Source organism: Epargyreus clarus, unplaced genomic scaffold, assembly GCF_041222505.1.
Source record: "Epargyreus clarus isolate Ecla_fem2 unplaced genomic scaffold, WU_Ecla_fem_2.2 ptg000009l, whole genome shotgun sequence".
NCBI classification, from domain to species: domain Eukaryota; kingdom Metazoa; phylum Arthropoda; class Insecta; order Lepidoptera; family Hesperiidae; genus Epargyreus; species Epargyreus clarus.
Window position 1 is genome coordinate 5244739 of NW_027332217.1, and position 25506 is coordinate 5270244.

The following is a 25506-nucleotide window of genomic DNA, read 5'->3' on the forward strand; positions in this document are numbered from 1 at the left end:
GAATATACATGCTAGCACATTGGAAAGCTGAAGCCAGCTCACAAATATCTTCCTGGCACGGAGCTCTTAAATTTTGTCGTATAATATCCAACGACATTATATACCAACAAAGTTAAGATGGTCATTTCAACTCTACTGGCGTCTTTAACCAAGAAACTTTTTTACTTGTCCAGTTTATATATCTGGTTTTAGTTCGTATTCCATATTCTCTTAGTAGTACATCTACTGAACACTAGATGGCGCAGTTAAAATATTGACTCAACGATTTACTAGATGGCGCTATTTCTATTACATGTCAATACATAGAGTACTGTACAATATAATTTTACTCCAAAAATTATATTGCATAAACATAGACTGAACATATTAATATAAAAATATGCCTATGTAATTCTAAATTCATTGCGCTAAAATGTTGAATTTTCATTTAAAGTTAAAAATTACTTCTTTTCAACATTTTATACGTCCGTTGTATGGAATGTTTCTAAACGACGCTGTCATATTGATTTGTGTGGTCACGTGATCAAAACATCAGTTCAATTCAATATGGCGGATTAGTCTTGATTTTGAACGGCTGTGTTTTGTCATGTTTACTTTTGTGAATATTTTATGTGGTTTATGTGGCCATTAATATGATATCCTCGATAATTTCCCGATTGGTGATGTAAGTTTCTGTACATATATTTTTACTAAGTTATTTAACATCGATTATTTTAATATGTCGTAGGTATTTTGTAACCATATTTTTAGTTCGCATCTAGTTTCTTTGTTTGCTTTAATAAAGTCAATCGCAGCTATGGCTGCAACGTAATATTTTCAATGGTGCTAAATTGTTAATTTTTTAAATTAATTCCACCTTTTGACCTTTGCGCATAGTAGGTATAGGACAAATAAATCTACTAACCCGTCAATGATAAACCTTTAAGAAAATATTATCTTCATGTTTTTCAAACTATGTATTATTTATGACGTGATTAAAATATGAACAAATAAAACAATTTATTACGAAATCATATTATGGTTTTACGATACCGACCGTTCTTAAAGCTCGATTGCTTGGAAAATATATTATTACTTATTAATCTTCATTTATTAATTAAGAATATTATATTGCCTACTAGTAAATATTACTAGTAAAGAATTTCAAAGAAATATCTTGTATATATTACATAATATTTGTTTGCCATTTACAACAAGTTAAATAATTATAGAATACTACACACTAAACGAAAGGTACATTAAAATATCGATAGAGTATATACCTATTATTGTTTAGTGAGAAATGGTATAAAGACAATGATATAAATAGAGAAAACACATGGTACATGCCTCTTGTACTTCATTTGATACTAAATAGACAATATTGCACCATGTCGTCATAGGTTCCTATTACATTTTACTTTTCATTGTAGTAATGTTAGGGGAACTATGTTTATGTTGCTTTTTACTCTATTTAAATTTGTTCTGATATAAACTATTTGCATGACCAAATGAGAATATTTTTGATGCATGCAAGCAATATTGTTAATTTTTAATAAGCTGCCCTTGAATTTGATTTTGGAAATATACTTCATGTAAATTAAAAAAATATATATCTATCTATATTTGCCATTGTCTTATTACCAAATTGTTGGATATTTCCCATAAAAGCTATGTAACCCACTCCCAGTGGAACAGGGGTTCTTTTACTACTAAAGTCAATTAAACTTGTATTGTTGCTCCTGGAGACAATGAGAAATAAAGAGTAATAGCTATTTGACTTGTAATGTGTTACAATTCATGTTAATAATATTGAAAATCAAGTACAACTATGCCTGTGCCCTCAGCACTGGAGGTACCTGACTTGAGAATATAGCTGATGATTGACCTAGTTATCAAAATTAAGATGAAAAGGGCATTTATGAATTAAAAATGATTTAAATAAGATTTAGGTGTATTAGATCATGGCTTGAAGTGTTATGTACAAGAACCAACTATTAGTATAATTGTACTTCAAATTTATTAATGATGTAGAGGAAATGATCTAAAGCTTTAATGGGACTTTATATATACTCAATCTTACACAAATCTTGAATAGACAGACTGTGGAGACTTAGTAATAGGGTTTTGTTGTCTGTTTACCCTTTGGATATGGATCCCTATAAACTGATCTAAACTACCTTTACGCTGTATATTAGAAGGATAATTATGACAAGTTGGGAAGCTTAGTATATCCAATTATTTAAATATTTATTTTTATTAGCATACTGAATTCAACACACATACATGAAGATTAAGTCAGCACCATATTAAGCGGCAGTCAAATTAGCAATTATGTACTCTGATAGTCAATAATATTGTGTATCTGAAATTTAGAAACTGGAAAATGTGTAAATATTGGTGTCAATTTTCAAATTTGATGAATTTTTAATATGGAAGTTTCAAATATTTTTTGTTTGTTTTAAATAGTTTATTTTAAATTCATTCAGTACTACCTTAATGTTTCATTGTGATTCAGTCTAATATTTCCCTTTAAACTTTGATATAAAAAGAATATAAGACTCATATATAAAAATGCAATGATTGTAAAAATTTAAGTCAATTTATCAATCTTTTCGAGATATTAGCAAAATATAGTAGAAAATAATCTTAATTAACCAAAAATCTTATTGTCCTATAACTATTTTTGATCCGTCAACATGCAATGTTCATTTAATTTATTAATTTCAAATAATAAATTAAATGAACATTGAAGTAACGACCTTTAATCACATTTCATTGTAAAAATTTAATCAAAATCTAATCAGTATAATATTTATGTTTCCAATACTTGTACAAATGATAACAAATGTTATCTTCAATACAATAATATTGTTCACCATCTTGTAACAGAAAACTACACTTTGAGAATGTTCCTAACAAGCCACATAGCCACATTTTAGTTTATAGTTGGCAGCCATCCAATTATTCTTATATCAGAGCAGCTTCCTAAACTTAATTTTGGCAGCACTGTAGAATTTATTTTTTAATCTAATTTTCACCTTCAGACATTGTCGAACCGCACAACGGATCAGTGTTCATTAACAATTGAGTACATAAAAAATTACGTAAAAGTGTTAAGTGTTACTCAGTGAACATAGAATTATCCAATTGAAGATTAGTTCAATGTTGCTGCGCATTTGCGACCGTCTGCTGTGAATAAATCGTATTGGTACTTGGAACAAAGAAGTGTTGGGCTCGGTGTCGTCGCGGCATTCGACATTAGGGTGCCCTGTTGCACTGCCGGGTGCTATTTTCGGTGGCGGCTGCCGCTGGCCGTTCGCCTCTGGTGCAGTAGAGTCTCTGACGACCGCGGGTGGCGCTCGCGCTACCGTTGTTCTATGCAACGCGAGTGAAGTGCGTTGACACCTAACTGTAGTGTGATTCATTTATTGTCAATCGGTGTTCGCTTATACCAGTTATTAGTGTCTGTTCCGAGTGTGCTCGATCTGTTCGCGCGTCTGGAGGTCGTACACCTTGACTCCGACATATTATGTTCTTATTGAGTCCGCTTGTCTTGCCTTTTTAGGTACAGCCTCGGCTGTAAAACGCGTACCTTTACCCAGTTTCGCGGGTGACGTATTCGTTAAAATTTAGTAATGTCTTCGCGGACGAAACTTGATATACGAATAACTATTTATTATGAGAATCATGTAGTTGTGATTTATATCTAATTTGTTTAAAATGAATGTAAATTATATATATTTAATGTAAATATATACAGTTATTATAGGCTTTCTTTGTTTTTATACCTTACGCTTTCATGAAAATTCAGACCAATCCCTTGAAGGAATGCGTGAATCACTGTAAGGGAAGCAGTGTAAATATGTGTATGATTGGATTTAGTTCACGACGTCGGCTTACGTGTTCGATATGTACGGAACGCTGAACTCACAAATGTAGGTTAAAGCGTAAATAGATGCAACCATCATAATTACCTATCTTACGGCCGCTGGATTAGGAATATCACATTACCTTGTACATGTAGAGTACGATAGAGCATTAGCTGTAATGAAATCGGCATAGGTAACTATTATTTTAAAAAATACTACTAAAGTATTATGGTAGTATATGACTATATTAAATACTCTTTATATTTGAATAATATCACGATAAGTTATTTTACTATTTTATGAATAACTACCACATAAACTTGCATTATTTAAAATAAATAACATACTGTGTATTTATATAAACTTGAAATTCTAACAAATTTATTTATCATAAGTTGACATCGATTTGTATTTACTATTACTCGTACTTAATGTACAATCACAACACAGGGTCACAGGTATACAAAAAAACGCCTTAATGATAGTCGTGACTAGAAACTGCATGAACGACCTTATCACATTGTGATTTAAGTGTTTCAAGCATATGTACAGAATGAAGATATAACATATTCAGCCAGTTTACCTGACAGCTAAACGATTACATTTATCAGAAACAACTAAACAGCAGGAAATTATTTGCACTGAAATAATTCCAATAACATCTACGTAAAGACAAGCCTTTTAAATGTACATTAGGAAATACATTACAAATAACTTGTTACATACATAAAGAATGGATGAGTTTTATTAAAATTGAATAATTTATTTGTCTTGTATTAGAAATAATTTTTTAATCTATTACCGGACTGGATTACATTCAGACAAGTGGCAGGCATTCTGCCTGATGATACGTTCTTACTGGATTCCTGTTCCCACAGAAACACATCAACAGGTGTAACTAGGCAGAATTGTGTGGCAGAACTAGACACCGAAATTTAACTATTTAGAGTTCTCCCATGTTTCAAGTTCCAGCATACAATGTTCTTACTTTTCAATACTCTACATTTACATAGAATGTTGCATTATCGGTTTTACTCGTACATCAGTTTCCTTGTGCGTAATCAATCTATTACAGTTGCATTATTGATTTAGTTTCCCTAAACTAAAGCCCGTAGTTGTAGGTAAGTTTCAACAGCGGCTATTTGAAATTGTAATGGGTGGTTGAACGCGTGACTGGCCAGTGCACAGGAAGCTTTAATATCGTGTTACTGAGTTTCTTAACACACACGTGCAATATTTGAGATTCTACTGTTAACAAGAGCAAATTGAATGAGTACCTACTTCATATGCAAATAATACGGCGCAAGTACAATGAGATAATCAAATGATTGATGGTAAGGTGCAAGAATAATATTAGTTAAACGAAGTCTAGGTTTTATTTTAATCCCTTAAAAGAGCGAAACTTAAAGTATTCATTTATGTACTAAATATACGTGCAAACAATATTATATATGTACATGTGAAAACGATATTACAAGATGTTCTGCTATCATGACCGTCGACATACAAAGAGAAGTATGTATTCGTTCCGTATCTACTACTGATAGAACTGCTACCACTAGACTTAAAAGATAAACAGTAAACATAAATTGCTATAGCCCAGCTACAATATGCAATCAACATACAGTGTACATCAACAATAAAATGAGCACAAATATTCAATATCCAAGCCTAATATAGCCGAATGACAGACAGGTCTGTACGCTCGAGCCCACATTACTTGCGGCCCTGGAGGATGACGCGAAACTGCAAACATCGCCGTATTAGGAGCTAGAAATGTCGGTCACCTGTGTTGAAATGCAACTTTACCTTTCATACGCAGTCTGCTATATTAACTTTGATTATATTCTGTGGTCCTCTTCAAGGTAGTCCGCATAAAACATACGGCAAAAATACACTTCCATCCTCCCCGACATTGATTTATTCTGGTAGCGGTAGCGGTCAAAATAATTAGTGAAATACCAACATAATAGCAACTACTTTACCTAACACCTTTCTATTGAAATATTTAATTCTTGTAAGTGAAGAAACCATTTCATAGGTCCATATAATCGTTTTTGAAAATGTATCGTAGTTTAACGCCGACTACTTTACAATGAAGTAAGATATGTATGTATCCAGTAAGGATGTTACATGTTCATTTAAAATTCATTGACCAATACCAAGTACCTAATCAATTAATTAACATTCAAACAAAGGAAACAAACAACAAATGTATAATTTATGCCACGATATACGAATAATTCAATGAAATGTACTAAGCTTTGTTCCTTGTTTGTTGTTTGACTGTTTTTACGCTATAACTTTAATGGTTTTGGTATAAAATTAACTTGTAATAAAACTAAGTAGCATAATAGACTGCGTAGTTAATACACATAATATTCCTGTTCAAATTGTATACCACAATGTAAAACAATAAACAATACCGCGCACAAATATATTTTATATCACGGCGTGCGTAAATGGACGTTTTACGCACGCTTCGCGTGCGCAAAACCCCCATTTCCGACCCCGTAATATAGAATTTTATACAACACGCGGACGAAAAATGTTTTTCTGACTCGTGTGATTGCAGTCCTCGCCTGCGGCTCGGCCTGCAAACTCACACTTGTCAGAAAAAAATTTTTCGTCCTCGTATTGTAATGTACTATTTGCGAATAACATTACATTGTTTAATAGATAAATTCTAAGCATTTTCAGTATAAAGTTTGATAGATTGTAATTAATAAACAAGTATACTTCTTTATTTCTCTAATTCCTTCTTCTAAATCTTCGCCAGAATAACACAAAATTATTAATAGTAGGTGAACGTTAAACTTAAGCATCACACAACATGCATTTTGGATGCACCGACAACCGGACAGAGGTTCTTGACCTATATGCTATGCGTCCATCGCGGGAGAGCTATATTTCTATACGGACTCATAGGCCCGAATAAAATATTTTATGACGAAGACTACGTACGTGAAATAACTGAACACGTTTTACCAGTTTAACTAAATGGAACACATCTTTTTATAGAAGATCGTAAGTAGGAGCGATAGTTCGAACTCGTTGTGTTATCCATATCGTCTGCGTCAATGTTTATAGGGAATTGATGAAATCATTACTTTGATAAGACTTTGTTGATAGTTTTAGTAATAAATAGATACCTGTCGCTGTATACGAATATAAAACACATAAATGTTGTAGATTGCGCGATGTTTATTACTTATTTTTAATGTATATTTAAATAATTCTACTCGTAATTCAATTAACTCCTATATTTAATCTGTAAGGATGATTTACTATTGTGACAACTACGACATAAGGGTAATAATCATGTACAACCTACTTCGGAATATATTTCTGAAGATTTATCCATTTCGAAAAAGTGCGCCGATTTAATTTATATCTGTTTTATTTAATATAATTAATTTTTAGACGTAGCTCTACGATCAAATTTCAATTTTATTTTTGGAATGGGAACGAATCATATTAAGAAATGCAGGCTTGCACACATCTGCAATATTCAAGCCATTCTTGCTATGTTGCTGTGTGCTTAATGGCTTTCTATTAGTAGACTTTTACCAGAAATACCTATGCTATGGGCGCTACAGAGACAAGCACTGCTGAAAATATCCGATTAACGATTAAAATGAATTATTTCGTATTATAAATATTAATTAAATTAAATAAATTACTTAAGGTTTTTTTCTTATGGAACAAGTGTATTTAATTTACAACTTCGCTTTGAAATTATAATATGTAACAATATGTATACAGGTAATTGACTAATTATTAATATTAGGTACGACAAATTCAAGGTTTTATTACGCAATAAAGTGTTGTCAGAATAAATTCGAGTTCAATTACCTGCTACTATTCGCATTGCATATGTATGTGCAATTTATCCAACACTTTTGATAACATCGAAAACCATTAAGGTCAGTTCCAGTAAACTAGTTTTAAGTCTGTTTATACACATCTGTTTAAACCACGTGTTTAATGGCTTTTAATGTAATACCATACATTAGCGATAAACAAATATTACTTTTTTCGTTACGGTGCTGACTGAAATACTTTTTATTTGCTTTATTTGCTTGCTAGTTTCTACATTACTTTTTTATATATTTCAAAAGATAATTATATATTAGAGATCCAATAATCTAGTTGCAAGCTACAGTGATGTTATTTACAGTAACAAACAGTCTGAAACATTTATTTATTTATGTACAAAGGAAACACTAAGAAGCGACGTGACTACGTTGCATTGTTAGCAGCAGAGCAAAACAATACGTGATTGTTCTTTATATATCAAATACCAACATGTAAGTGCATCTGCTGTGCAATTGTCTTGTTTATTTCTAAAGTCGCCCAGTCTAATCAAGTCCAGGGAACCTCGACTCTCCCGTACAATAGTTAAGTGTCCGTAGGAAGAGGGGTAGCGCTATACAAATTGGTGCAATGAACGCCTTGCTGTCCGGCAATTTATTATTCATCATTCGCTAAATTCTATTCGCTCGCATTGCTCGTTTCCTTCTTTTATTGGGCTTCTAGATTCCAGCAAGTAATTGAAATTGAATATATTTATGGTTTAGTACTTTCAGCGATAATATTTTTTCTTATTTTATTTCTATTCGTTCTTGACGACGGTGGACAATAAGAACGTCACATTTACTTTATAACTATACCTCGGTAGCATTGCCGTAATGTTTAAATTTTCAACGCTTTCAAATAGCTTCGCCAACTTAAATATCTAGTTTAGATATTTTTCAGCAGCCATCCTCGTTAAAAAGTCACGCACTCTTGCGCTCTACCGGGCCGTGAACGACTGTATGTAGGATAACATTAAAATAGACTGACCGGATGATGTAAAAATACGTAAATTATGTGATGATGAATGGTGGCAATGTCATCTGTTGAAAATGCTTTGTTTGTTTTTAAATATCGCGTGTAAAACTTTTCGTAAAGACCAATTATTATGATTTTTTTTTCGTTTATCTTTTTATGTTTTGTACATAAAATATCTGAAATGTATGTCCCATATTGCTGCTTAAACATTTTGCAACCTCTTTGCAACATCGTATCCTTGTTGTCGTCTCGCCCACAATTGCTTACTCATGCCTTTGTGCCAATTACAATTAAGCTAAATTCACAAACACTTGTAATTACAGTTAATCTTGAGCTCATATTCTAATAAGATTTACAATTCTTTTAAGAAGCAGCCAGTCGAATAGAAACATAGCATTTCATAAAGTACAGATGTAATTTGAATCTTCACATTGATATTCTATCTTGATTTATAGAACGCAAATTATGTTGAGAGTGATCACTAGCTCCCAGTCTTAATAGAACATCAAGCCAGCGCGCATCTATTTGTAGTGAGTGCAAAATCAGCACACTCGAACAGGCATTGGTATCATAAATTCAGTGTAAATAAATCATTATTAGATGTGTTATCCCGGTATCCATGGAGGTAGGCCGCGCGCGCGGTAACCGTGACGACGACCCTCGTTTACCAACGCTGAGTCTCGGACTGTCCAGCGTCCGGCACATTGTCACCAGGCTCGAGGCTGAATACGCTCGTGTCGTCACCGCAAATTGTTTAGGCAGCGAAATTGTCAAATACGACCCGAGCGTCGACGAAGCATACATCGAGTACCATGACTTCCCTTTCGACAATCCGAAAGGACAAGTCTGGAATAGATTCGCGGTGAACGTAGGGGTGGCTCTAAGCAAATGCATCCCTAGTGTCACGTTCGCAAATTTCGGTGTGCTAGCAGTGGTGACCGGATTGTTTGCTCCGAGGATGATCTCTTATCTGATCCTGTATCCGTTTTGCAGATTGGTATTTGGAACACTCTATCCGGCTTATGCATCTTATAAAGCTGTTCGGACGAAGAACTTGAAAGAATACGTAAGTGTTTTTCTTTTGTATTAATCATAGTTTCATAGTAAATTTTATTTCGCAATTTACGGGATCTTATGATTGTTTTGTGATAAATGTGTTACGGACAATGACTATATTTTTAAGTAGAAAATTTTGAAAAAAAAAATTAACATTTTTTAGAAAACATTGTTTACAAAGATTTAAATTAAGAGTCAGATCACATGTATGGTTTTATATTCCAGTGGCTATAAAGGGAATAGGTGTATTGTTTCTAACACCGCTTATTGCGACCTTGTCTCGGGTACACGCTCAAGTTGTTTGGAACGCTTCAGTTCTTATTGTGTCCTTTACCTCGTCTCTGGTTCCTACACATAATTGGTGTAGCGTGCTCGGACCATAATTCTCCATTGTTTTGCCCAAATATTCATACATCTACTGAATAATGTTGTATCACTGTTAGTGTTATTCATAACGTATGTTTGTTACGTTATTTTTCTTTTGTTCATTCATCATCCAAAATAAAAATAAAGTAAGGCATTGGCATGAGTTTATGACAACAAGAACAAAAAATAAAGTTTTGGCAGTTTAAAAAAATAAATCCATCGGATTATACTTCAAATAATAAAACACATTTTAAAAGTTATTTTTCAAGCATTGGTGCTAGTTCGCCTTAATTGAATGCCAATCGTAAAAACCGAAATCTATTGGTAGGTACTTTACTTTTTATGTCAATGCCATTTCAATCTTTCACTGACAAAAAGTCTTCCGCCAGTTAAGAGTTCTTTGTCTGCATAATGTTTTTTTTTTCAATAGTATGAGGATAATATGAGGATTATCAAATGTACCTCACATTAAAACTTGTAATTTTTTTCCCTAAATATAGTTACGTAAACATTTCTGGTTGAATATACACGTACCTACGAGTACGAAGCATATTAATGAAACATAAAAGTATTAATTATGTTCAATGAAATGTTGCAGGTAAAATGGATGATGTACTGGATAGTGTTCGCGCTGTTCACATGCACAGAGACATTCACGGACGTGTTCCTGTCGTGGTTTCCGTTCTACTATGAGGTGAAAATCGTATTGGTGCTGTGGCTGCTCTCGCCGGCCACGAAAGGTTCCTCCATACTCTACAGAAAGTTCGTCCACCCCGCACTTTGCAGGCGGGAACAGGTTAGTGTTATTTTACACGTTTATAAAATTATTATCTTTATTCTCACCTTCAGTTTTCTATCTGTCTTCAGTGTTTTCATAACCAGTCTTCTTTTATATCCACGTTTCTTAACATTTCCTTCTTGAAGCTTATACAGCGAATACACGTGTTATTTTTACTTGTTTAATTAAAATCTACGGTCGAGAACCATTGATATAAACTATTTAAAATCATTGTCGAGAACATGTTCTTCACTATTGCCTGCCAGTCTTCAGAGTAACCTATAGAATTAATGACTCGAGTGGTCGTTATTTTCTGTGTTCACGGCTTCCATGGCACGGAGAATGGGCAATAAATATAGAAAGCGTTATTAAATATATTTGAATATATCAGATTCGATTAAGCTCTAAGTCTAATATTTTTCTAAAGTAGGTACCGTTACATATTATCCTTTATGTTCAAAACAGAATTCCCTAACGGCTTTAAAACGTTTCCTTTAATCGAATACACAATGAAGGTTTTCCATACTAATTTGGTGTGCGTATTTCCTTTGAGCTAATAAAGCTGTCTCATTTTTATTCAGTTTGATACTGCGGATATCCTTTATGAAGTCCATTATTTACGTGTGCCGATGAACTAGATCTATATTTATTTAAATCCTTTGCTCGATGTTGACTTTGATGTTTTCCAAGAATTGGATGAATCGTATTTGTAACCTTCATTGTTTGGCGTTCATTTTAATATTAGATTTGATTGTTTATCGATTACTTGCGTGTAATATAGAACTATGTAAAACTTGTTTCTTTTTAATACGCTTTTATTAGCTTGAGACGTATGTATGTTGGTATGTTAGTATGTTTGTATGTTAGTATGTAACGGAATCTTTGAACATGATTTTAACTCCCTTCAAAACGTCGGATTAACTCGAAATTTGGCATACTTATTAAGGACCGATGACAGTTCAATATTTTAAACATTCTGACCCGTTATCCTTACTAGGATAATCAGGATGCTTGGCTCAGGGTGCTTTTTAAGATATTATCAAAATGATAATCCTTCTATTCAATATCTATCAATAAAATATTTATAACTATTGACACCATGCACCCCACGCTTTTTTTACAATAAAAAATATTTTTATCTTATTTACACTATTCTTAATTCAAATTAAAAAAAAATATATATTTTCTATTTTTTACTTGGATTTTCTATAAAAAATTTTTTTTTTTAGTTTTATTAAACTATTATTTATTTGGTTTCTGTACCAAAACTATTGAAGACAACGAATAATTGCTACTGACACGTTGTCGTAGATACGAGTAATAACTATCTATTCATTGGTACACACTAATCATGTAACTGTATGTGAGACTCTTTGAAACTGCGTTGCTATTAGCAGTGTTCTATTTGGTTCCATCTTGACGTATTGTTTCCAAGTTTTCCAAGTCATTTATATTCATGTTGAGCGTGAACTAAATTTAAGCTTGTGAACTAATTTATTTTATGTGTTTTGTGGTTTCCGTGTTTGGTCCACATGATTGATACTTTGTAAATGATTCATATTTATGTTTAGTTCGGAAGCTCTTTTATTAAAACTCAATGCCCTTTAAATATGTTTGTTTTATTTTCTTATTTCAGGAAATCGACGAATACATAGCAAAAGCCAAAGACCAGGGTTACCATACTGTGCTCAACTTGGGCACAAAAGGCGTCAACTATGCTACCACCGTTATTATGCAAACTGCTATTAAAGTAAGTGCAAAAAATTTATTATTTCACATTTAAAGTATCTAATGGCATGCTTCGTTTCTCATTTAAGGCTAAAATAAGACCTTAAATTTAGTTTTTACATGTAAGTTTTATTTCAACAAATGTCTACCCTTAGGTCTTATTTAAGTCAATTTAGAATAAAATCAAGGATTACGGTGTAACCCTTAACAAAAATTACACGAGTTCAAACAGTTTTTCTTAATTTTATTGTCTATAGTAAATGTTGTTTTATTCATCGCTGTTGTTTTCACATTAAAATTATATAAACAGTGTGTGGCATGTTTGATCACAATTCACGAATCACAAATACATTATTTTTATTGTAGGTATGTATGACGTCACTAGTCTGTTATTCTATGCCCACCTTCAGCCTTTCCCCGCTTTACAATAGAAGGCATCAAATAAGGAAATCACGTATTTTTGTTTTCAAGCATGTCCACACCCACACTGAGCAATTTTATTTTGATCCTCACCTAAATCTTACTTAGGAACACATTGCCGCTTATTTTAATTCCATTTTTGTATTTTTAATTTTATTAACACGCTTTTTTAATTTTTTCCCACCCACCTATTCTTTTCCAAACTTCCTTTCCGTTGCTGCTTTCATTTAGAACTTGAATCTGCCGAGTGCCGAACAGGACAAGGACGCTAGGCGAGCCATAAGCGACCGCGATGTTACCGACGGTTACCGCGAGGCGTACGAAGATCTCGAGTACCAACGGTCAGACCCACGTCTTCCCGGTATCGTAGAAATAGTGGAGCTTGATAGACGCGATAATAATGAAGATTATCTACTCGGAGACGGAGATGCTAACGACCCTGACTATGATCCTGGTGTACTAGACACGTCAGCCCGCAGTCGAGGCAACGTTGTCCGAAAACGCAAGGGGGACAAAGAAAAAGAAAAACGACCTCGCAGTAAATCTAGAGGACGTCGAACTAGAAGTCAAGCTGCCAAAGAGAAAGACAAGGAAATAATGGTCGATTGAGTGGAATTCAAAGCTCGATAGGATGCAACTGTGATTCTTAGACGATTTTTAGACAACGTTTAGAATTAATTACCGTTTTATTTGCTCTATCAAGTATATCGTAAATTTTGACGTAGTCTTTTTAGTTACTTTTATCAGTTCAGTTTTGTTTTTCGATATCATTTCAGTTCTTTTGCAATACCAAAGTAAATGTATTTTTTTCTACCTATAACCAATTTCTTTTCTACTGCTTTTATTTACAATTCAGTTTATTCAGTAAACTTAATTTAACAGATTAACTCATTGTGTTTTCGGGAAAATCTGACTAAGTATTTTAAGATAGATTAGGTACTTTCTACTCCAGAAATAACGGACAATGAGTACGAAAGTCAGGAACTCGGTGGAATATCCAAAAAACACATGTAAGTCAGGATGTTCAAACTGCTATAACCACAAAAATGTATACTTGTGTACATACATACAAGATAGTCACGAAACCTTTACTTATGGAATAGTAATGAAATTAGAAAGTTACCTAAAATAATTATGTTTTTACATAGCGTTTTATACTATAAATTTATTACTTTTTAAATGTCCAGTCTCAATAATTTTGTATTCTGCTTCGAAAGGCATGTTATAGATGGAATTTAATGTCGCATGTTTAGTTAAGTTTTGTGAAATCATCGGCTATGTATGTTGTGTTCTTAGGTTTAATGTAACGAGTGACTGAATTAGCGTAACTGATTTTATCTTCTAAATAAACGTTAGTGAATAGCCGTGCCTACTTTATTTTAAATTATTCGTCATTAAATACAATAATAAAAGACTACACTTCCAAAAATGCATGCGCTTTACAACATGAAGCTTGTGTAATCCATTCCAAGTAAGTAACATTTTTATTTGATTTATTTAACTATTAATTTTTCATTTTAAACAATCCATCTCGAATAAGCACTAGACTTTACTTGCAAACGTGTACTGCTTTTAATATAGCGAAGGAGTATAGGTTAACTAAAATGAAATGCTTCGAAGTTACTAAGATTTTTTAATACATACTTAATATTTTTTTCATTTGACCAAATGTACTGAAGGATCAAACATAAATGGAACTTATAGAAATAGGTGAAAAGATAAATCATTGTTCATATTTCTTAAGGTTACTTTTTTGTCAAACGAAGACTGCTAAACGCACCAACTGCGCAAATAGATATATAAATGTTTTAAATTAGAATGTTTAAAGTTAGAACTTTTACCGTTTACGCCCACACTTTGAAATTTGAAATGTCTTTAAAGTTTTACGTTTATAGTTTACGCCCAAGCTGTGCTAATGACACACAAATGATTTGAGAAGTTTTCTATTTACTGTGTTGTTTAAAGAATTGCCAATAACATTGTCTACTTGCAGGGCGGTGGCGGCTTAGTGCAGCAACTGCGCAAGAGCTACAGTCTGTCGGACTTGAGCGAGTGCGAGCCGCGCGAGGAACGCGGCTCGGACGAGGCTGACGACGTGCTCGCCGAACCAAGGCTCATCAGACGGACCGTTAAAACGTACGTATACAGTATAGTAAAATCCGCGCCAAACTTCTAGTCCCCTCTTAATATAGAAACGAGTCGCGTCGCTACAGCAAATTGTAGATATTAGCGCGACGAAGACAGCGTGGGACCCACCCGGCACCCGTCCGCGACCCGCTTTCGCCCGCGGGTACATAGTTGCGTTAACGTACACTTATTGTTGCTACGGAGTATATGCTTGTAGTTGTGTTCGACCGCATCGGCTCTCTGACTACACCTACGCGCAACAACTTCAGAGCGGAGTAGAAATTTGGCGCCGACTATACCAATAGTTTTTTTTTCCTTTATACGAGGGTACGTTTTTAAGTTCGCGGAATGAGGGACAAGGAGCGAAAATAAAATGTCAAAATTATTTTTCTTTTTCTACATATTCTCCTGCAAGACGAATGCATTTTTCAGATCTTTGTATTAACTTATTTAAACCCTCATAAAAAAATGTTTTGTCCTTGTCGGAAAAATACGAGGAAATTGCGTCCTTTACTTCTTCGTCTTTAGAAAATTTCTTTCCACGAAGCTCTTTTTTCATTTTTGGAAAGAGATAATAATTGCTGGGAGCCAGGTCTGGACTATAGGGTGGGTGATTTAAAATATCAAAGCCCACCTTATGCAGGGCAGCCAGTGCAATACGGCTCTTGTGTTCGGGCGCATTGTCGTGCAACAGCAGGACACCTCTGGATAATTTTCCTCGTCTTTTTTCTTTGATGGCTTCTTTTAACCGCTCCAAGATTGTTGCGTAATATTCTCCGGTTATAGAGACACCTTTATCTTTGTAATCTATTAACAAAATTCCTTCTGCATCCCAAAAGACTGCCGCCATGAGTTTGCCGGCCGATTTTGACACCTTAAACTTTTTAGGAGGTGCTGTACCCTTTTTATGCCACTGCATGGAGTCTTGTTTAGACTCAGGTTCATAATGGTGAACCCAAGTTTCATCTCCAGTAACAAATCGATTCAGTACAATATCCTTATCTTCTCCACAGAGGTTCAAAAACGCACGGGAACATTCAACGCGCTGTTGTTTCTGAGGCGGCGTGAGCATTCTCGGCACCCACCGCGCGCTGACCTTAGTCATGCCAAGATGGTCATGCAGAATTTTAAAAATGGTTGTATCCGATACTCCAACCATTTCTGCAAGCTGTTTCTTCTTTAGCCGAGCATCTTCCAGTACTAATTTTTCGACTTCCGCTATCGTTTCCGGAATGGTCACCTCAACAGACCGTCCTGGTCGTGGGTCGTCTTCAAGTGAATCCCTGCCTTGCTTAAAAAGGTTGTTCCACTTGTAAACCATCGTTTTTCCAGGGCAAGAGTCCCCGTAAACCGATGACATCTCTTCCATTATGATTTGCACAGACTTTCCTTGCTTGGTAAGGAACTTTATAACGGCGCGATGCTCGATTTTCTCCATACTTCCAATTTTCTTCCGGATTGAGTTGTTTAATTGCCGATAGTTTTAAAACTGTGATAATTGTGATTAATGTGATAAGTGTAATTGTGAATGATGCAATTGTGATAAAACTTTATATTTATACTATTTATGAGTCACTTAACACGTACCGCCCTTAACGAGCCCGCTATCCCCCCTCCAACCCTGCCATTCCGCGGACTTAAAAACGCACCCTCGTACAATAGTTTGCTGTTATACTCTGCGAACATTTTCTTTACGTCGGGTTGAAGTTGAGTGAAATTCTGATATGTCTACTCGATTCTCTTGTGAACCATGAAGGTGCAACACAATTTTCAAAATATGTTTTTACTAATTGTATCTTTCGAGTACACTATAAAGAGCATTGTTTTGATACTTTATGGTTGAGAGATATTTAGAAATCAGGTTGCTTTCTGTTGAAAATGCCTGGATTCAATGATAAAATTGTTTTTGTTCATGTGTTTCTTGTGTCCCCGAAAATAGCACTATTATGAAAATGTTATAGTTGTGTTCTATTTTCATGGATATGGTAGAGCAGAGCTACTAATGTGAGGCGCTCTTAGTGAGGGCCAACATGTAGATGCATTATGACTGTTATCGTAATTAATCGTTGCGTAATTAATTGCCATTCAACACATTTCAACATCTCTACACGCTACATTTATCAAATAGTAACGAAAAAACTTAATTTATTCGATACGATGTACATGCATTTCTATTGATTAATAGTAATGCTTCTTTTTATGCACGCTCCGCCAATTATTTCCTAAGATTGTCTACCTATCCGTGACTAATGGGTTATTAACTCGATAATTTCCTACTTTTTGTTAATTGCAACATTGCTTAAAAGATGAGATCTGACCTAGTTTATAATTGTTTTACCCTTTAAATTGTAACATTTATTAATTGTATTCGAGTATGAAAGTAGCATATTGTCCGCCTGTTTTGATTTGGCTAGACCTTCTGGCGATGGTCAGGCAAATGTCCAATACATACCAACGTACAAGACAACGCTAATGCTCATTTGCCAAGTGTCACTTGAACCTGTTAGGCGGTTTTGATATCAACATGAATTGTAACATAAAGTAATTTGTGAAGTGATATATGGGCTTAGAAAGGTGTTGCTATTTTAAAATTACATAAATATTATGGACAGAATTTTAAAAGAATTCTGCTCTTCTAGAGTAGAATCGGGAAACTGGAATAAGTGTACTTCGCGAAGAAGGCCTAAGACATACCTGCCTACTGAAAACTGAATTATATTTATGGGAGTAAAAACTGAATAAAACGAAACCTAAGACAAACAATTAACAGCCAGCGCACTAACACTTGATATTAAATGTCAACTTTTGTTTAACAACAACAACAACAAACTTTGTTTGTCTAATAACGATGTATTTAATTTGCAGCGGCTTCACGACCCGCCGGAGCGCGTCGGAGTCGAACAGCCGCTCGCCGATGTACTTCCCGGAGGTGGACGTGGACGTGCGGCCCGCTCGCTCGCGGATGGACGAACCTGACTTTAGGTAACTATTATATTTGCTATGACGAGAATCTACATGTTTTTAGTAGCAGTTTTTTTTATGTTTTTAGTAGGACAAGCAGTTTGGCGCGGACTATACATCGGTTTACATTGTAAAAGTTATATTATTCAAGTTATGCTTCTTTTGGCACGCTTAAGAAAATATGTCAGTGTTTTTTTTTAGCAAGCGACGAAGTTACGCGCGCTGGCGTATCACATAGCTTACTTTAAATGTTACGTGAAAAAATAATAACGGTGATGTTTGCAATAAAGCGGGATATGGCACTAATTTTGGTTTATAAGTCAGTGACATTACGATTTATGAAAAGAAGAAAATACGTGTATACAAGCAAAGGAATATATATGTCGGAGAAGGACGGCTTTCATCCACATCATTGATAAAATCTATGTGTTTTGTGGGCGTTGTCATAGGGTAGATGCAGGCACAAATACAGTAATCACAGTATTTATTGTTCTTAACATTTATAACTTTTGATTTACAAAATAACTATACTATACTACTACTATTACTTTACAAACAAAGGATTTGAGCAGCAGGTTCAAGGTAGTGACTACACGCTCCAAAGCACAACGAAATAATGATCCACCTCGATCACTCACATCAGTTCTTATCAACGTTTCCCCACCGCGCCGCTACATACCTCGACTCCACTAGAGACCTCTTAAAGTCTCTGCTCTGATTCTAATACGAAAGCTATACAATGATTGTTAATTATAATTTAAATCAATTAACCCTTCGATTGATCAAGTACCAATAACATTACTAAAATACTAATGTAACAGTATAGCTAAAGCTATATTAAATAACTGTGACTCTTCCTCCGACATATACATATTACCTATTTTATGTTTTTTTATAATTTAGAAGTAGCATACGAGTATCCACCCTCTAACTGGTGGTAAGTGGCTAATGCCGCCCATGGACTTCTGTGCTCAACTCCAGATAAGATTAAATTCCTACCAGAGGTCGGCCGCAGATGCGTCGCTACCCCCGAGGACTAAACTGCAATGCCTCGTAAAAGTATCTCTATCTTACCATAATCTACCTACCAGAACACGGCAGCGCTTAACATGGCGGTGGTGCTACCCGAGTCGAACCGTACTAACCAGTAAGTATAGATAAAAATATTTGGCTGAACCTAGAAAATGACGTATGCGCCGTATTGTTGCAGCCACATAAAATCAACGGAGGACATAAGCTCGGGCTACAGCAGCGCGGACAACTCGGGCCCGCTGGCGCGCTCGGGCTCGCTCGGCGCGCGCCGCGTGCGCTCCGCGCGCACCGCCGTCACCGCCATCAAGCGCCCGCCCGCCGCCGAGGTCTGGTAACACCGCTGCGAACGGACCTTTATGTATACACGATCTTGTCTAAGGCCGGTTGGCCACCGCACCGTCAACGAGCCGATACCGAGATTATTTCGGGGCCGATTTTAATATGTCGTGAAGGCGATAGTTTGTCTACCGCGACCGCTATCGGCGAATTATTTTGTTCATGCTGTCACGCGTGTGACGGCAGTGTATGGACAAGTTCCAATGTGTTTTATATTGCCGGCCCATCAAAATCCCGTCAAAATCTCGGTGCCGACCTAGCGGTCACGCCGATCTACTCGAAATATCGGCCAGGATGACGGTGCCCGGGTGACGGACGTGCGGTGGACAAGCAGCTATAGTAAATGTATGTACGCTAGTTCAACGCCGTCATTAATTATCGGTATCGCATCGGTGGCGTTGGACAAACAGCGTAAGGCCGCTGGTCTTAACATCGGACCTAGCTAGCTTACATTCACGGTGTCTAGGGATTCTTGGCGGCTTAACTACAACCCGTGCGCGAAAGCTTGCACCCTGATAAGATGAGTGTTTGCCCATTTGATATTTAAATATTAATAACCTTACCTTCACTGGCAAGCCAGCCAACTAAATTTGGCGAAAAAAATCATTTAGTTCGTACGCAGAAGTAATTCTTTTTAAATTTGTGTTATAGCAGTGATTCTCAAAGTGAACGATTATACCCTTGTGAACGCTAGAAACGCACAAGGGACAGTAAAATTTCGCGCATGGGTTGTAAGCGAAAACACCTACTCAAATTATGTCAGGCCTGGTAACACTGTTGGCGCCCAGATGCACATTCCTAGGGCTTTCCTATCTGTCACTGTCGTTCTCAGGGTTAGAGTTCATTAACGGCTTAAAGAGTACTAGAGCGAAATCACCTGTCCAAGTTATTTAAGGACTTGTAACACTATTGCTACATTGTGTGCCTCTTGATTAACGTTAGAACGGCTTAAAGTGAAGTAGCCTTGTAGTAGTCTCATTAGTCTGTTTAAATTCAAATTGTTTTCAACCCCTTACATGGTTTTGATTTTTTTTTTCAAATGGTAACAAAAAATATGAAAAGTGGATTTGGTATCTATACTCTATAAGCCAACGATTTGATTACAAAATGGATATCGGATTTACTCAATAGTTGATGCATCAGTGAATAGTAGCGACAAAGGTGTTACCTTTTTCCTTTCAATTCCCTATTAGTTTCGGCACTTACTTGAGCATAAACCTGATATCCATTTATTGGTAGGTTAAAGATCGCTAAGGATATATTTGAGCGCTAAAAGGTGGAAGGGTTTATTCGGGTTTTATAATTTCGTTGTCAGTACGTCTGAGCTTTGGACTGGGCTTGAAGGGAGGGGTAAACGCATTGAAGGGCCCTCCCTTCGGAGGCAAAAGGAAACGGCAAAATCTTAATATGAACGTTTTTCCCCTCCCCAACAGTTTTGTTAACATATAAATTTAGAAAATGACAGTTATTTCAATACTGCCAGACATAAAAAAATGGTTTTTATAATAAACTGTAAACTTAAGTAAATATTACTATTAAAAAGGGTATATTATAAGGTATATTTTGAACCTTAAACAGAGCTCAGGTTACATACTGGCAAAAGCGTCAAATTTGGGCCATCACTGAATCACCGACGCTTCGCATTTCACACACCAGGGTGCGCTGTAAAAACATGTGTTTACTGTAACAGTTAGGGCTAATTGCATTTGTGTAAAATTTTATGTAACTGTAACTCATGTATTTATTATATTAAAATAAGTAAATATAAAGAGGAGAGGAATGAATGGTCTCGATAAATTATATTAAGTGTTTTAAAATTAAGACTACATATATTTAATGCACGATTAAATTGTGATTATATTAATTAATATGTTGATGATGTTATATTTTATATAATTATATAAGGCCAACTGTAAAGTGCGCTTAGCCCTAACTTGTTGACAAGTAAGCTAGCCGACTGTTTCATACATTAATCTTTTTTTGTACTTTGTATGGGATGTGGTTCGTAAAATTGGCTAAGAATGGTATTTACGATCTAGTAGGAAAACTGTGGACCGACAGTTGATATGGCAGGGTAGGCAAGGTGCTTTAACACTTGTGAATGATCCAATAATTGCGACATAGTCAGGAATGTTCACGAAATCTATAAAGAATGATAAAAATAATATAGCTGTAACTATTTTAAAACGTTTTAAACTTTGTAATGAGACAATGTTTCTAAACCAATAGCATAAGTTATTTTCCGATAATAACAAGTATGTAACCGCGTATATTACTCGAGTATTGTAGGTAGATAGACGGAGTGAATGTAAAAAAATATAAAAAAATGACAAAATAGATATTAACTCAAAAAAATTAGGATATGTTTGAGTTTAGCACCGTTTACATTTTTTCATCACGTCATGCATGCCACATTGCTATTGTCATTTATTTATATATGCACACTTAAATTAACTCTTATTTATAATTATTATAAATTTATAAGTCTGTATTTTGCATTTATTAGTGTTTATATTATTTTCTTCCGTATATTTGATTTAGACTTAGTGCTTTTTATTTAAAGGATAACGAAGTAACCATCGAGGAGCTACAAGACGACGATAGTATTGATTTTGCGAATATGCCCCCTCTCGTGAATTTTCAATCTCCTCTGTTCCTCTCTCATACCGACCCTCCATTTATATATCAATATGTAGGAGATCAAGTTAAAATAATTCAAGTATTAGGTAATTACCCATCAATTGATGAACCTGATAAAGTAGAACATTGGGACCAAAAACAAAATAAAGAAAAATCAGATAAAATTACAACGAATAATGAAAAAACTATAGATGAAGACAAAACTATGACTAAAGACGTAAACGACATTCCAATACAAAATCAACCCCATGAATGTAATATATCAACCCCTATCAATAATAATGACCATATAAACTCGGAAATAAGTATTCAAACGAATAATTCGAATTCTGAAAAATACGAAACTCCCGATAGAGACTACTGTAATATTGATGGAATAGATAATAATAACGTTAAAGATGATGAAACTTCTAGCCTAGACGTACAAAGAAATGACAGTTATTCTGCTGAAAGTGACGATGAAGCTTCATTCGGTACTCCTGAAAATTCCCCTAAGAGTAGTAGAAAAATAGCTAAAGGAAAATATGGTAAAAACAAAGCCCCATTACCACCTGTCATTATTGAAAAAAATATACCAGAAGAATCCACGACTGTTTCAGAAGAATCTAGTAATCAATCAACTGAAGAGAGCTTTGTTGATGTAGATAAAAGTATGTCTAGCTCAAATCTGAAAGAAGAGAAAATATGTGAAGAATTAACTAATGATATTTTAGCTGCAGAAGAAAAAGGTAATCAAAAGGGTAAATCTACCAAGACAAACAAAAGCCATAGTTCCAGTCTAGAAAAATTGTTACAGTTGCCGAGTAAATTGGCATTTTGGCATAGAGAAACTAAAACTGATGACGCTTCCAGCAGTTCGGAGGATAAAAGTCAAAGATCCTCTTCTGAAAAAGTCCTTGTAGAATTACAAAATTGCAGTGATGATGACTTTAGTATTGATATATCCTTGAAAGATAACAACACTCAATTTGAAATATCTGATGACCAGATTAGTTTTAAAGATGCAGATGAATTTGATAAGGAAATAATTGCACAAGACGTTATTAAAAAAAGTGACGCCCTTCAAAAGGTTATTGAAGCCAAATTAGAAAGTCACCCTGAATATAAATTAGCAGCATCGCATGAGGAAATTCCGACCACATCTAAAAGTACAGATGTGTAAATCCTAATCCCATTGTCCATCTATCATTAGGAGTACAGAAGAAAAACAGTATGTTTATTTTAGAATTTCGTGTGTTGTGTTTTGCATGGATTTAACATACTGTGTTTTTGTTAAGCTTTATTTTTATATTTTAATCCCGTATGTATATTTTCAAAATGTACACAGTATTACTATTAGCCCACTTGTAGGTGTGCCACTAATCACTTAAATTTATGTTTTAATTCAGCAAAATCTCAACTTATAGTTTACAAATGTGTACTGCAAACATAACACATTAATATAAATAACAATCTGAATCATCTAAAAGTATTCAATCTTTTGAAATCTTACACATTTAATATGACAAAATTAAATCATATCAGTTAATTCTATTAATAACTTTAAAATTAATAACTTAAAATCTGAGAATTATTTTTGTGATCTAACTGCTAACCTATACACATTAATTACACAAATTATTGACATTTCTATTATTATGCCATAATACCGTCTACATTATTGCTTTTATCGCTTTTTTGTATTGTTTTTCAATTTATTTGTTTTATTTACAGGCAATGCTGTCGGCCTCTGCTACAATACCTCGCGCAAAAAAATCTAATAAAAGGAAAACTCAATAGTAAAATAATATCACAATAGATGTAGGTACGTTCTCATGTATATATATTGCTATTACTTGAATTGATCACTGGATCAATTCAGACCCAATCTGTTTGAGTTAATATTCTGATGTTTATTCAGTATTTAATATGCAAATGCATTAATTAATTGCACGGAAATACAATGCTTATAATTATGAACTGTCCTTTTGATTCAAAAGTTAGCACTATACAATACTTGAAAAGTTTGACGATGACGTAATGAACAATGATATGGAGTGGGCGCTATTTGATTAAAATCTGAGAATATTTTGTTAGCATAAAAAACTCTCAAATCTCTGCAAACATCTATGTCTATAAATAAGAAATGTTTCGTGATCATTTTCATTTATAGCCTTATTGGACAATTCTTGTCGTTGTTACATGCAATTAAAAATTAAACTGAAATTGTAGTTACCATTTCAACAAATAAGCATAAAATGCACATTATAGTATAATTTATTAATTCAATTTATGAGAACATAATTCTCAATAATTAATAACGTGCATTCAGTATTAGATTTATATCAAATTACAAAAGTGATAAAATCGTTATTTGGTATCGATCATGTTTTATTTCAGTTGTTCATCTTAATCTTGAAAAATAATTAACTTGAATTATTACTTGAATATTTGAATGATATATGATGTCCAACTGAAGTAAATCGGTTAAGATTATTTAATTTTCGTGCTATAATTCTTATGTACGCCATTTTAATTATTGAATTCCTATGTAAAGGATTATAATGTATGTTTATAGTACATAAAGATATAAAAGACACACTATGTGGGAGTGGGAGTCTTCGCAAAAACATGAATAAATCCGATATTTATGACGGATAAAACTTATTTTTCAAATTATGATTTGAGCCAAAATTTGCCAAAAATGAAATACTTTTCGACTCAAGAATTAGTGAAATGTTTTGTATGTAGTCGTATTTATTAGATGTTAGGTCATAGGAAGGCTAGATCAAAATATTAATGTGACAACAAATACCTACCTATAATGATTATTCAGGCCTAAGAGCCTACATGAATTGACCATATCTAGTGTTAATTTTAATTTGAAATAATAATAGTTTCTGTGAAGGTGTAAAAAATCAAGTATTATGTACCTACAACAAAGAAAAATATATTTCCTGAAATGAATTGAAATTACTAGTACATATATTATTTAAGTTAACAAAAGATCTATTATGTCTCTATAATTAAGTAACTCAACATTACCTTATTATAGGTACCTAATTATTTTATTTGGCTGAATCATTTGTTCCTTTTTATTATTAAATTAAAGTGTATGAATGAATGCATATTATAATTATGATAAGTGATATGGTTGTTATGTAATATGTAACTTATATAGATGATTTGCAATTTAATTTTAAATGTGAATGGTGTGATCCCTTCTGACAAATATATGACTGCATTTTATTCCGAATATATTATTTCTGTGTCACAAAAAGTTGTAAATTGTAAAGTTATAATCAGTCCTAGTAAAGTGTGCAACTTGCTACATTTTTATTGTGTGTGTTGTTTATTAAGCTGCCATGGTAGCTATTGCATTAAGTCATGAAGCATGTA

At 34.2% G+C, this 25506-nt stretch overlaps 1 protein-coding gene across 5 annotated transcripts; it reads left to right on the plus strand.

Annotated features, from left to right (window-relative positions):
* Window positions 1–503: 503 nt before the first annotated feature.
* On the plus strand, window positions 504–25099 carry LOC140744817 (uncharacterized). 5 transcript variants are annotated; one of them, XM_073076489.1, is made up of 9 exons: window positions 3457–3592; window positions 9140–9750; window positions 10705–10902; window positions 12521–12634; window positions 15026–15168; window positions 18025–18141; window positions 19331–19478; window positions 22052–23338; window positions 23842–25099. In XM_073076489.1, exons 2-8 carry the CDS (start codon window positions 9304–9306, stop codon window positions 23288–23290), a joined length of 2406 nt encoding a protein of 801 aa, XP_072932590.1. In that variant the 5' UTR covers window positions 3457–3592; window positions 9140–9303; the 3' UTR covers window positions 23291–23338; window positions 23842–25099. The 5 variants fall into 5 exon arrangements, with proteins under 5 accessions (XP_072932593.1, XP_072932591.1, XP_072932592.1 ...); XM_073076493.1 differs by lacking the exon at window positions 23842–25099 and adding an exon at window positions 13264–13632 and having other exon boundaries at window positions 22052–23639; XM_073076492.1 differs by lacking the exons at window positions 3457–3592; window positions 23842–25099 and adding an exon at window positions 504–664 and having other exon boundaries at window positions 9678–9750; window positions 22052–23642.
* Window positions 25100–25506: the final 407 nt, after the last annotated feature.

Excerpts from the sequence above, each read along its gene's own strand:
- LOC140744817 (XM_073076493.1), top strand. The coding sequence starts at position 9,304 with ATGGAGGTAGGCCGCGCGCGCGGTAACCGTGACGACGACCCTCGTTTA. Across the intron at positions 9,751-10,704 it reads CGAAGAACTTGAAAGAATAC|GTAAAATGGATGATGTACTG; the intron begins GTAAGTGTTTTT and ends GAAATGTTGCAG. Across the intron at positions 13,633-15,025 it reads AGAAAGACAAGGAAATAATG|GGCGGTGGCGGCTTAGTGCA; the intron begins GTCGATTGAGTG and ends GTCTACTTGCAG.